General features: G+C 46.0%; 1 protein-coding gene across 1 annotated transcript in view; it reads right to left on the reverse strand.

Moving 5' to 3' along the window:
* Positions 1-3,688: 3,688 nt before the first annotated feature.
* LOC111980432 (coxsackievirus and adenovirus receptor homolog) overlaps positions 3,689-13,924 on the reverse strand; it is a 75,999-nt gene continuing 65,763 nt past the window's right edge. The window contains exons 3-7 of the mRNA XM_024011168.2: positions 11,191-11,395; positions 6,638-6,793; positions 5,884-6,006; positions 5,571-5,709; positions 3,689-4,067 (exon numbers count right to left, since the gene is read on the reverse strand). Of these exons, the coding sequence (XP_023866936.1) occupies positions 3,782-4,067; positions 5,571-5,709; positions 5,884-6,006; positions 6,638-6,793; positions 11,191-11,395 (909 nt within the window). The 3' untranslated portion in view covers positions 3,689-3,781. The remainder of the gene's footprint in view (positions 4,068-5,570; positions 5,710-5,883; positions 6,007-6,637; positions 6,794-11,190; positions 11,396-13,924) is intronic.

A 13,924-nucleotide genomic window follows, 5' to 3' on the forward strand; every position in this document is an offset into this window, starting at 1 on the left:
CGAGCAAATGTAGATATTTGGCAAAAACCTTTCTAGTAGGGATAGAACCTAAACAGGCATGTACTGAGTGAGTTTCATTACTCCAAGCTTATTTCTGTTTGGAGAAATTCAAAGTTGTTACAATTTCCACCGGTCTCCCCTACACAGTTTTGATTCAAACGATATGCCCAACACAAACCAGGCTGTGCTGGCTCTGATATTTTATTTTCACATTGTCCTTTCCAGCATGGCTCAAGCAACTCTGGTGGATGCGTACCCAGGCCAGTCCAGTACAGCTCGGCCCTATAGTATGAATCAGGCTAGTATACGTAATGCTCTAGTGCTGACTGTTTCAATGGAGCTGTGGATTTTTGCCAGGCGGTTTCTGATCGTAGTGCCTCTGTGCTTCATTGATTAATTATAGTCATTAGAGGTTAGAAAGTCACCTCAACTGGCGTTAGGGGTGAAAATCACTGCCTGATTAAAATGAATCAGAGTGGAAGCCTGCAGGAGGCCAGCCAGGGCCCCAGAGGATAAAGATAGGCTGGCTGCTGAGACCTGGTTAGAGAAAAGCACTATGATTTAAGACAAAGTCAACAGCTGCTGCTATGGAAAAGAAAGGACTCTTTTTTTCATTTGATGTCCTTTTATTATTTAAAAATACAGCACAAAAATGACACACCAAGAAAAATTAAAACAGGTTTGATCACACAATGTGCAAACAAACCCCCGAAAGAAAAATATTCATACAATATTAGTATACTTCTTTTAAAAGCTACAGTAAATATCATGTTAGTAGTTCTAATCATTAATTTCCAGAGTTGAGGGACTGTACAATATGACTCCCTAATGACTCTGTACAGTTTATCAGCAGTTGAAAGTCTATTCTACTAAAATACTATATATATCTGGGGCCCCTCCAGACATTAACACACACACACACACACACACACACACACACACACACACACACACACACACACACACACACACACACACACACACACACACACACACACACACACACACACACACACACACACACACACACACACACACACACACACACACACACACACACACACACACACACACACACCACACCACAGTTCCCTGGGCTTGGAGAGAACTGACAGCTTTTCCACCTTGGGGTAGTGTATGGGGTGGGTTATACTTCACATCCTGCCTCGGTGCAGCAGGAGGATGTGGCTGCTGTCCCATGGGTGTGAAGTTACACCTGCCACAATGAGGAGAGGCGCGGGGCTACTGTACAATTCAGAAAGCGCTCTACACCCATCACCTCCACTTCATCCACCCCAAATCTACTACATTCTATTCACACACAGAATCGGGCTCTGTTACAATAACCATGCTAGTATACTATTTAGAATCTGGACACACACACATCCATGTCAAACTTATACAATCCATAACATGGCTGATCCATCAAATAATCATTAATCTTCATTCTAACTAAGATGCTAATGTGGATCCTGAAACAGAGCTACAGTAGTGCCCAGCTGAATGAGCAGGCGTTTCACCCTCTACTGTTATTGATAACGCCCAGCGATCATGTTATAGATACACATTAACCAAGCAAAGTACTGCAGAGCATCATTATACATACAGAGCATTAGAGTAAGTGTGGTGGGTTAAGTTCTAGAGATAGTGTCACTTTTACACATACAACCAAATCCTTCATACAAATAAAACAGAAACATTAAATAATGAATTAAAAAAGAAGCAACAACTGTATGAATCAATGTTTGGGAAATGTTTTAAAACATTGCAAGAGTTTAAATACAGAGCTAATGTAAACTGCGATGCAGTATTACACAGGATCCAGAACCATGTAAAGAGGACTGGTTATTATGCCTGATGTAGGCCTGGTACTACAGTTCCATTATAGCCAAACTATATGTACTGAAGCCAACTCTTGTGCCAAGCACCATACATGGCAATGATAGTTGGCTACAAAACATACATGTATGGCGCACATCAACGATAAAAGGCTAGCACACAACCAGGGAGGTGTCTGTGTCCACTGAGACACAGACATCTACTTAGGGGCCTGTGGCTACAACAGTATGTGTGTGTGATACAAGTCAGTACAGACAAGGCACAGTGATGTCAATCACAGAAACAAGTCATCTGGGCTGAGCAGAAGCACTGGGGCTGTGAGTAAGACTGGGACCAGCCTGTTGTGACTGACTGACTGATAGAGCTAGGGTACAGCATGGGAACCCTAGAGAACAGTTACTGTACTGTAGGTGCAGCCTAAACCTGTGAACACCTGTGACTCAGTATTCTAATGTTTACTTCTTCCCCTTAACACCCACTTCCTTCCATATATCATGTAACATACTGTAACAAACATGTACATCCTTCATTTATCCTTCACAAATGGTGACGCCTGAATGAACCACTAAACTTAATAATGACCATTGAAAGAGGTGGTTCATTGCGATATTGAATCCTAGGTATGCGGTTCCAAATCCAGAATGTTTTCTGGGAACGACTGTGGGGAGACCTTTGGGTTGGATGGTTAAACAACAGAGATGGTTAATAATAGCGAACAGTGTAACCGCGGTCATCCTGCTAATACGAAATGTGTGTTGGGGGAGGGGTGTACTGGTAGGGTCAGAAGGGTTGGGGGCCTGAGCTGGTGGCAGTCAAACACAATCAAATATGATTGTTCAGTGAAGCCACACACCCCTATTCTCCAAAACACTGCCTGTTCTAGGAACTTGTAGAGAGGGGCGGGGAGAAAGGGAGAAGATGGGGTGTAAGCCCGGCAAAGAAACAACAATCCACCAATCACAAGATGGGGTGGCTTAACTCCCTCCTCCCGTGCCGTTAACCAACCCTGACCGTCCGTCCCTCCCAGCCCAAGCTGCACCATTCAACTGGTCAAGTGCTCTCAGGGCTGGCAAACATGCCCATTACACCAGCCAGTCCAACCAGTGGAATGAACATCTATATAAAAGGTAACCACATGACAACAAACTCATTTGAAAAGCAGAAATCTTAAATCCCTTCAGCAACCCCTATTCTTAAAATAGATTCAACAAATGTGTGTGTGTGGAGGGGTTATTGTCAAATATGCAAAATATTTWAAAAAATGTTACTGAGAGATTTGATAAAAACTTTTGTCTGATTATATTTTTGGCATTTCATCCAAAGACTGTGGAGTAGGACTGTACATTTCCCACGCCCAGAAACACACGCATACAGCTGTCATACTTTCACAGTACAAACCCACCATAGGCCAATCAGAGACCTTGGTCGGCTCTGCACACATCTCTATGGACAGGGCCAGCTAGATTAAAAATCACCATGCATTCAACTATGTACAAAGCAACCTTTCTGAATTGACCATTAAAATGTAGCTAGCCACCCTAGTATTTTTGTTTCTGCTTGTCAGAAAGATCAGGAAGTAAAATTCATAAAAGGCTCTGTTGTTTTTTGCCTTCAGTAAATAGTTCATAGTGGGCCTGATGTGATATGGTACAGTACTGCATCTCTTTTCTCCTCAGTACGGCACCACAGCTGATGAGTGGTGGAGGACATAAAATCAGTCAGCCCAGTCCCCAGCCCAGCCACCCCACCTCCTCTCTGGCTAGTGTCCCCCAGTCCCACCCCTCCATCTCTCCAGTTGCCAGACCAGCCCCCCACCTCCTCTCTGGCTAGTGTCCCCCAGTCCCACCCCTTCATTTCTCCAGTTGCCAGACCAGCCCCCCACCTCCTCTCTGGCTAGTGTCCCCCAGTCCCACCCCTCCATCTCTCCTTCTCTCTCTCTCCATTACACAATGGAGCCGTCCTTGTTTTGGGCGGGGATCATGACGGGGATGCCGCCCATGCGGCTGAGGTTACGGCCGGCTATCTTGCTGGCGACAGGCGGTGGCAGGGGTGTGTGGCTGGGGGGCCTCTCATACTCCTCCACGGAGGGGATCTTGTCATACTGGGGCTTGAGGGCGTACTCGTGCAGGTTGGAGGGGGACATGGAGCCCAGGGAGGAACGCTGGCTGCCCACGCTGGTGAAAGAGCGAGCCGTCGACACGCGGCTCTTCGGAGGGGGAACGTCCTCTCTGAGAGGGGGGGAAAGAGAGTGAGATGGGCATGTAAACAACAAGAGACAAGCTTTTCCACTCCCCTTTCACATTCACTTGGGATTTCACCTAGGTGTCCAGCCAGACAGAGTCAGAGAGATAAACAATGAGATATAAGAGAAAGACCGAGAGACAGATTGGGATAGGGAGACAGAAAGAGAGGGTGAAAGAGAGAAACAGACAAACAGAGAGAGGAGACAGGCAGAAAAAGGGAGAGGACAGACTGACTGAAAGAGAGAGGGTGAGGCGAGTGAAAGAGACAGGAGACAGAAAGAGGGAGGGGGAGAGAAAGAGAGAGAAAGAGGGAGGGGGAGAGAGAGAGAGAGAAGGGACAGACAGTGGGTGAAAGGTAGTGAAAAAGATTATAGCTAGTGACGATGGAATGTAGTTCTAGCTGTGCCAGCTCTGATCAGCCACAGTAAGATTCTCAACAGTGGTAACTAAGCAACATTCATTCCCACCAACCCCTTTCTACTCCCAGAGCAACACAATTAACACATAATAACCTGCAATAATCCATTAAAGAGCTCAATCAAACTGAGCCTGAGGGGCCAGTGGCTTTGAATATGTTGGTAAATGTGTGTGCACAAGTGTTTGTGTGTGCATTAATATCCCTAAGCGTGTATTAGTGTCTGTATGCGTGCCGCCGTGTGTGTGTGTGTGTGTGTGTGTGTGTGTGTGTCAGGACTGGGCACACAGACACAGAGTTCACTGGGCTAATTCTTATGGTGCTCCACTGTGCTGCCAGGCAAATAGACAGTGTCCAGGCTGATGCTTGCAGACCCAAAGACAGAGGGACAGAGAGAGAGAGAGGGAGGATGCTGTGTGGATGAAACACTGTGTCCAGGGGGGCTGGGCAGTACAGACACAGGATCCACAGAACAAATAAACCACCCAAACTGATTAACACAGACGTTTATTTGAGGAAGGGGAAAAAAGAGAAACCGCTGATGGTGCGACAACCTTTTCCCTGTGTCTTCTGCTGTGTGCGTGACCGGATGGGGAGGAGCTGGGGCCAGAGAACGTGGCACGGTCACGCTTGCTTTGATTTATTGCAGGCTACAGCAGCCAAATTACCGAAATAAAAGACAACCTTTAGAGGAACCTATACACTCTTCCCACAATGCTATTAAGATAGTTGTAATGTACTGTATACTACACTGTTATATGTGGAATCATGGACATTGAAAGTTAGTGTTGTGCAATGACATTATGTGCAATGCTCAGTGACCTGGACACCAAGGGGATGTGCCATATTGAGTATATGAGGGCGGGGGGTAGTTATGTTATGGGGAAGGGAGGGGTCAAGTCATTAAGCTGTCATTTCTGTTGTTCTTCATTAATGTGTATGTTTACTATGTCTGGCCATTCTATCGCAGTGCATTTTTGTCAAGCAAATGTCAAACACATATCTAATCTAATAGCAGTTGGATGCAGTTAATGCCAGTGCTGTACAATGGTGTAATAATGCAGTGACCGTACCTGATCTCGTAAGAGATCTCCTTCTCGTACTTCTTCCTGTGGCGGGCGCGGCAGCAGCAGAAGAGGACGATGGCGATGATGATGAGGGCCAGCAGCACAGCGATGATGGCTCCAGCTATGATACCAGCAGTGTTGGGTGCTAGACCACAGATMATTAAAAAATAAATACATGATAAAATGACACAATTCTACCATCTTGACTACAGCCAATACAGGTCCAAGCACAAATCCACACCTGAAWWWTWTWTWTWTTTTTAATAGTCTTCAATTAAAGACCAGATAAAGGTGAATCAGGGGGCGGTGAGGGACTCACGAGGAGTGATGCCAAGCTGTAGAATACACTCCTCCATGCCCACGTGGTTCTTAGCAGTGCAGCGGTAGGTTCCTGAGGAGCTGATGGACGCGTTCCTTACATTCATGGTGCCTCCCACARGGTCTACAGACATAGAGAGGGGGAGAGGTTACAGGGACACATTCAGGTAGCCAAAAACCTTTCGGAAACATTTCTGTACATTTACTTGAGTTGGCAGTAAATATCCATTCTGTTGGAAATCATCTGCCCCATCTGAGGATGGAGAAAACTWGTGTAACCACATTGTGTTCTGTGAAAATCTTCAATAAATACACTGAGTATAGAAAATATTAACAACACCTCTTTCCATGACATAGACTGACCAGGTGAATCCAGGTGAACGCTATGATCCCTTTTGACGTAACCTGTTAAATCCACTTCAATCAGTGTAGCTGATTGAGGAGGAGGCAGGTTAAAGAAGGACTGTTACGCCTAGAGACAATTGAGACATGGACTGTGTCCCATTCAGAAGGTGAATGGGCAAGACAAAAAATGTAAGCGCCTTTGAACGGGGTATGGTAGTAGGTGCCCGGCGGTTTGTGTCAAATATTGCATTGCAATGCTGCTGGGTTTTTCATGCTCAACAGTTTCCTGTGTGTATCAAGAATGGTCTATCACCCAAAGGACATCCAGCCAACTTGGGGGGGTCAACTCAATATTAGGTGTTCCTAATGTTTGGTATACTCTGTGTATAATTACATCCTGTGTGTGTTACCTAGCACGGCTGAGGCAGGCAGAATCTTGCTGTCGCTGGTCTTCTCCCAGGTGTACTGCAGGGGGTTGGTCCCCTCACTGGATGTACACCTCAGCACCACGTCCTTACCCTCCTGGGTGGGGCCTTCAGTAGAGCATCTGGGCTTGGACGGCCTCACTGCCAGGGGAGAGGGAGGAGGGGGAGAGGGCATAAGCTATTAGAGATGGCATACATGGCGGAAAACAAAAATTAGCTTGAAGCTACACAAACCCTTCCTGATTTTCCAATGCACACCCCCCTGGCAGGTTGCTGAGCTCTCTGTGTTTGTGTGTGTGTGTGTGTGTGTGTGTGTGTGTGTCCTTCATAGCAGCAGTCATCAGCATAATGAAGCAGTAATCAAGGTAATTGATACAGCTGCTGTCATTACAGGTGCTGTCACTAAAGATGATGAAGATTGGAGAGTGATGCACACCACACACACACACACACACACACACACACACACACACACACACACCACACACACACACACACACACACACACACACACACACACACACACACACACACACACACACACACACACACACACCACAACACACACACACACACACACACACACTGGGTAGGGCCTCTCTGGGAAAGCCAAGGGTACGCAAACAATTTCCTCAGTCTGTTGGCAGGAGATGAGATGAGAATTCAAAAGCAAAACAAAGCTCCAAATTGAAACCAGGCCGGATCCAGTGCAAGTCAAAGATGAACAGACCAACTGAACTCACTGTCTGTCTGTCTGCTGGAGAGGAGAGATGGGGGTGGGATGAGGTATGGGTACTAAGCCAGGGGTGGGAGGTGAAGGGGCATTCTGAATATTGTCGTCTTTAGGAAGCCTGATTGGCCGTGTGTGAATGTGTGTGTGCGTCTGTGTGTATATCACTCTGTCTCTCTCTGTGTGCATCTCTCGCTCTCGCCGTGTGTCTCTCGGATAGAGCTTTGTGCTAGAGCGCTGACATCATGGTTTGGTAATGGGCGCTGTAACAACAAAGCCCAGGGAAAGGGAGGGGAGAGAGAGGAGAGGGAGGGGAGAGAGAGGAGAGGGAGGGGAGATCAGGGACAGGGACTTATCAGGCAGAACCATGTGGATTAACACCAGACAGCCCTGTCCTGTGGGACACGGCAGCACATAGATTAGTATGGGCTGGGCGCTGCACTAAAAGGCAGGGGTCAGGATGGACAGAACGAGAGAGGGGAGGAGAAATGGAAGTGCTGATGGACTGGGGGGGTGATACAAACGAGAGGAGGTAAAAAGAGAAAACTAATGTATTGACACAGATACTGTAGAGAGTGTGAGATTGGTTGTGGTGGACTATATGGATGTGGTGTAATATGAAGTGCTGTAGATAAGGAGATGTATTGGCTGTGCTGGACTACATTGAGGTACTGATAGGACACAGTATAGATAGAGGGAGAGTGATACATTGTGGTAGACCACAATAGGGTGGCTATAAAGACAATGAGGGATCGGTTGGGACTGAGGCCAGGGAGACAGAAAGATTGGCTTTAGAGAGGTCTAGGCAGGGCTGATTGGTTGTTTGGACTCAGGGAGCGATTGGCATGTTAAATACTGTAGTGGCGTATGGCTAATGAGATAGTGATTGGGACTAAGGCCAGGGAGAGAGGAATTGTGATTGGCTGCCGAAAGCTGTAGTGAGGTAGCGGCAGACACTGATCGGTTGCGAGGGTTGCTGACATGCCTGTCCGGTGTGCTGTACTGACTGCAGGTGTGCCCTGTACTGACTGCAGGTGTGCCCTCTCCTTCTGTTACCTTCACTGTCGATCTTCATACAGGGACACAACACGCACACAGCTCCTAACGTTACCTGCACTCAGGACAAATGCCCCTGTGTGTGTGTGTGTCTACTTCCTGAGAGTGTGTGACCGTGTCCGTCCCTGTCAATGCGCTCGGGAGCATTTACGTTCTGGTGACGATATTGACCTGAAGGTAAACTGCGGCGCAGGCAAGATGTCTTCCTGTCTCCTTGTCACACTGCTCTCCTCTAGAACAGGAATAGCTCTGCYGCAGGGGTCAATGCCTTTAGGCCTGTCAGACCCACTACCAGACGGCAGCACTAAACTAGTAAAGACACAAGATGACCAGCTCTGTGGCCAAGAAATTCCTCTGCACAGCTCCCTAAGGACCATCACCATCGGCCTGCCTAGGTATTTGCTCAAGCCCATCTCTCCTTGGCTGGCTCAGGTACACTGAACAAATCTAACCTTCCTTCCTGTAGACCTGAGAGAGGCTTCGAGCAAGCCTTGCTGGTGTAAAGGAATGGCTAAAAAGACAGGTTGTTTTTGTCTAGTTCCTGGTAAAGGAAGGTAAATATAACACCAACAGATCATGTCACAAAACCAGTTTTTCAGTAGAGAGATGTGGTTAACCAGGAAAACAACCGTGTCCTAATCACATTTTATTCAGGCAAACACATCGTTTATGAGAAATCCTTCATCAGTGCAGGGCTCTAATAATATGTTGTTGTTTGACCACAGCCGTCAGCCCACACTGCTTTTCATATGTAAATATGCTGACTGGTTGAGTGACAGAGTTTCTGTATGTTCAGAGTAAAGTTGACTCACCGAGCAGCCATACACGGCAAGTCTGTTTGCGCAGACATCACTATGAATGTTCTGCCTATTCTATACCCACTGTCATGTATGATACGCGGTTGGCTAGTTGAGTGGCTGTCATAAGGCCCGTATCACTTCATTTTACACTACTTTACTGTCACTTAGCAACAACGAAACAGCTGGCTGAGGCGACATTACATTATGTGTGATGCTCATCAATCACACCATCACTTAATGGCAAAGCAAAACACTTAGCATACATCATTTCAGAACAAGGTAGCATTAATGTACATTTTACAACACTTTACTACATTTAGTAGGCTATTTTGATGTCATCTGATATTGACAGCCATTTCCCTACAGTATATGGATTGAATGGGATTGCAATATCAAGGAAAATGCTAGATCAATACACACTACTAGGAATATTAAACATATCACCATGCCATTCTAGAGGGGTATTACATAAACACTTATCTAGTCAGCCACATGCACCATTTAAAAGGCATTATGCTTGGAGTTTTTACTGAACAGATACAGTTGAAGTCGGAAATTTACATGCACTTAGGTTGGAGTTATTAAAACTCGTTTTTCAACCACTCCACACATTCCTTGTTAACATATATATATGTTTAGCGTATAGCTTTGGCAAGTCGGTTAGGACATCTACTTTGAGCATGACAAGTAATTTTCCCAACAATTATTTACAGACAGATTACTTCACTTACAATTCACTGTATCACAATTCCAGTGGGCCAGAAGTTTACATACACTAAGTTGACWGTGCCTTTAAACAGCTTGGAAAATTACAGAAAATTATGTCATGGCTTTAGAAGCTTCTGATAGGCTGATTGACATCATTTGAGTCAATTGGAGGTGTACCTGTGGATGTATTTCAAGGCCTACCTTCAAACTCAGTAMCTCTTTGCTTGACATCATGGGAAAATCAAAAGAAATCAGCCAAGACCTCAGAAAAAGAATTGTAGACCTCCACAAGTCTGGTTCATCCTTGGGAGCGATTTCCAAATGCCTGAAGGTACCACGTTCATCTGTACAAACAATAGTACGCAAGTATAAACACCATGGTATTTTTTGAAGAAATGTCCTCTGGTCTGATGAAACAAAAATAGAACTGTTTGACCATAATGACCATCATTATGTTTGGAGGAAAAAGGGGGAGGCTTGCAAGCCGAAGAACACCATCCCAACCGTGAAGAACGGGGATGTCAGCATCATGTTGTGGGGGTGCTTTGCTGCAGGAGGGTCTGGTGCACTTCACAAAATAGATGGCATCATGAGGTGAAAAAATGATGTGGATATATTGAAGCAACATCTCAAGACATCAGTCAGGAAGGTAAAGCTTGGTCGCAAATGGGTCTTCCAAATAGACAATGACCCCAAGCATACTTCCAAAGTTGTGTCAAAATGGCTTAAGGACAACAAAGTCAAGGTATTGGAGTGGCCATCACAAAGCCCTGACCTCAATCCCAGAGAAAATATGTGGGCAGAACTGAAAAAGCGTGTGCGAGCAGGGAGGCTCACAAACCTGACTCAGTTACACCAGCTTTGTCAGGAGGAATGGGCCAAAATCCACCCAACCTATTGTGGGAGGTTTGTGGAAGGCTACCCGAAACGTTTGACCCAAGTTGAACAATTTAAAGGCAATGCTACCAAATACTAATTGAGTGTATGTAAACTTCTGACCCACTGGGAATGTGATTAAATAAATCATTCTCTCTACTAATATTCTGACATTTCACATTCTTAAAATAAAGTGATCCTAACTGACCTAACCAAGGAATTTTTACTAGGATTAAATGTCAGGAATTGTGAAAAACTGAGGTTARATATATTTGGCTAAGGTGTATGTAAACTTCTGACTTCAACTGTAGATAGCAGAGTAGCGGCTGTTTAAAATGTAAAAATGTCACCCATGGCAACCCACTCACCCATGACGGTCAGTAGCATCTTTCTGCTGCGGATGCCCGGGGCCTTCTTCACCTTGCACTGGTAGGTCCCCGTGTCTGAGGACTTCAGACCAGTCAGGTTGATGGAAGCATCGCCATTCTTCGGGTCGGGTGAGTTGAAGTGGGCCCGCCCCTTCACTGCAGGGTAGTAGTCCTCATAGGCCCTGTCCCCAGAGTACAGGATCACCTGGGGGTGGAGGGAGGAAGAGAAAATGAGGGAGGGAAAGAGAGGGAATAGACCGAGAATTAGAGGGAGATAGCTGGGTGTAAAGGAGTTACAACTTTTCAGAAAAACAAGCCTGGATGAATAATCCAAGTCAAAGCTGGTTATTAAGAGTGAGTGCAAAGCCCACCCCCGTCTCTGTTTACTAAAACAACAGACACTGAAATGAAGAGTCAGTGTATTGTTATCTCCCTAATGTCCTATGCCTGGCTCTGGCTTGTTTTTGACCTTTCCTTTCTGTGCTGCTGAGGTATGGCATGGAACAAACAAAGCCCTACTGTGGAGTCAAAGCAACACCTGCTGTGTCAACAGAGACATAGAGAGAGCGCTATGACCTGAGCTCAGCAGCAGCCCCCAGCCCTACCTTCACCTCCCCTACCCCCGTCTGTCTCTCCCCCTCCCCTCCGACACAGCGCTCAGAGGAGAAGCCAGAAGATGGAGTCAAGGTGGAGCCAACGGACAACGAGCCGCACACGAGCAGCACGGAGGAAAAGTAAACAAAACACCACAACCACGGCACGAAGGAGGGAAAGGAGGAGGGAGGGCCAAACAATTATCTCACATCGCAGGCAGACAACACATACACGTAGGTAGGCATAATATTCTACATTTTCCATGGAGCTTGTCAGAGACAGGGGCTTGTGTTGTGTGCAGTGATCACCATCATACACACGCACTGGAGGAGAGTAGAGGAAAAACTGAGTAGGCCTCCTAATGAACACAGAGGTAGCAGCAGGCGCCAAGGGAGAGAGGAAGGGAAGAGAAAACAAAGAAAGAGAGACGAACAGAACGGAAAGACGGTGGGCTGTGAGGGAGCGAGAGAAAAGAAAACAAAGAGAAAGAGAGGGATGGTGGGCTGTGAGATGTCTAACAGCTCGGCTGGGGAGCCTTGTTGTTGACCCCACGGCAGGGCTGCCAAGGCTGTGTAGGCTAAGCTACATCTTGTACCTATTAGCCACGTAAACCGTAATGCATTCCACCTGGATCCCAGGAGAGACATGGAGCCCTCAAACTAACTTCACTGGGATCAGAGCAACGGCAGCAATAACAAAGCGATGAGAGAAGGTGGAGGAGAGGAAATTAAATTGCCTGAGGCACTGGGGTAGACAGGCAACAAGCACTCCCTCTCACACTGAGACACAATCTCAGACACACACAGACTACAATCTTGTACATACCACATGTAATAACGTGGCTCAATAAAACAAATCCTATAAAAACTCCAAGAGGGCCTACGTACTGAAAATCAAAGGGCAGACGTTAGTGAGAAGAGAACCAGACAAGCGGAGTTAAAAACAAGGACACGTTCATTCCTGAGTTCTGATTCAGAACAGGTAGACCAGTACTACAGTATCCATCTGGTGAGGTCAGACTGAAAGTCTCTGAGGACAAATATTAAGGGACCTCTTCACATAATTATAATAGTACATTGTATTAGTTAGGGTGGCACCTTTGTGGACATTTAAAGTCACCTTAAATAGTATTGAACTAATAAAGAAAATAGTAAAAAAGCGCAAAAGGGAAACAACCTCTATTATACTGGCTGTAGCAGCACCAGGAGTGAGACAAAGGTTTGGTTACTTACATGGGGCCATTTAAAGATGAGGTCATCGTCATGTGACTCCCCTGCACGGAGAGGGTGGGGCTAATTTGAGAGGCAAAACAGGGAGTGGCATCACCTGTGTACACTACACTCAATGTCCCGGTCTGTCTGACTCTGTCGACAGTGTTCTTGCGTCTTTGGTAAAGTCGGGCTTTTCTCCTGACTCAGCCATGCCCCTATAGTCAGTTTCAGAAATGTACCTTGGCTCCAAATTGAATCTCAAGGTTTAACCTGAACCACTACACTTTCATGTCAGATTTTCTTCAGTAAACAAAGCTCTAGTGCTTTCCTCAAGGACACAAACCTTTATCAGTCCACCAGGAATTTGAAGCAGCTAGCTACCGTTCCATTCTCCCAGCTAACCTTGAGAATATAGCGCTGAAGGCAACTATCATTAATGTATTTTCATGACTGTAGTTACCATTATCGTAGTTGAGAATACAATACTCAGGTCGCACCCTGCTTCCAGCCTATCTGTAATGTCCCCGTGATGAGCGCTAAATGCTAATTATCTCCTACTGTAGGCATGGCATTTCTTCATTTCAGGCCAACAAAGAGGTGCATTAGCTATGGTTCACTTATTCCCTGAATTCGGATATGTAGGGATATACAGACCACAACTCCCAAATCTCTAAATTAATTATCTGATGCAAGCAGTGCATTGTTGTTTCCCTACTTTAGAAATACAAAAATGCCAGTTTGACTGTGCAAACTCAAAGTAGTCTGTCATAGGGAGTGGTATGTAAAGGGTCCGCCCCCTCCCGTCTACCTCTACACTCAATATCTTCTTCACGCCTCCCATTCCATCCTCTCCTCTCCCATTCCATCCTCTCCTCTCCCATTCCATCCTCTCCTCTCCCATTCCATCCTCTCCTCTCCCATTCCATCCT

This window comes from Salvelinus sp. IW2-2015, linkage group LG20 (genome assembly GCF_002910315.2).
Source record: "Salvelinus sp. IW2-2015 linkage group LG20, ASM291031v2, whole genome shotgun sequence".
Classification (NCBI taxonomy): Eukaryota; Metazoa; Chordata; class Actinopteri; order Salmoniformes; family Salmonidae; genus Salvelinus; species Salvelinus sp. IW2-2015.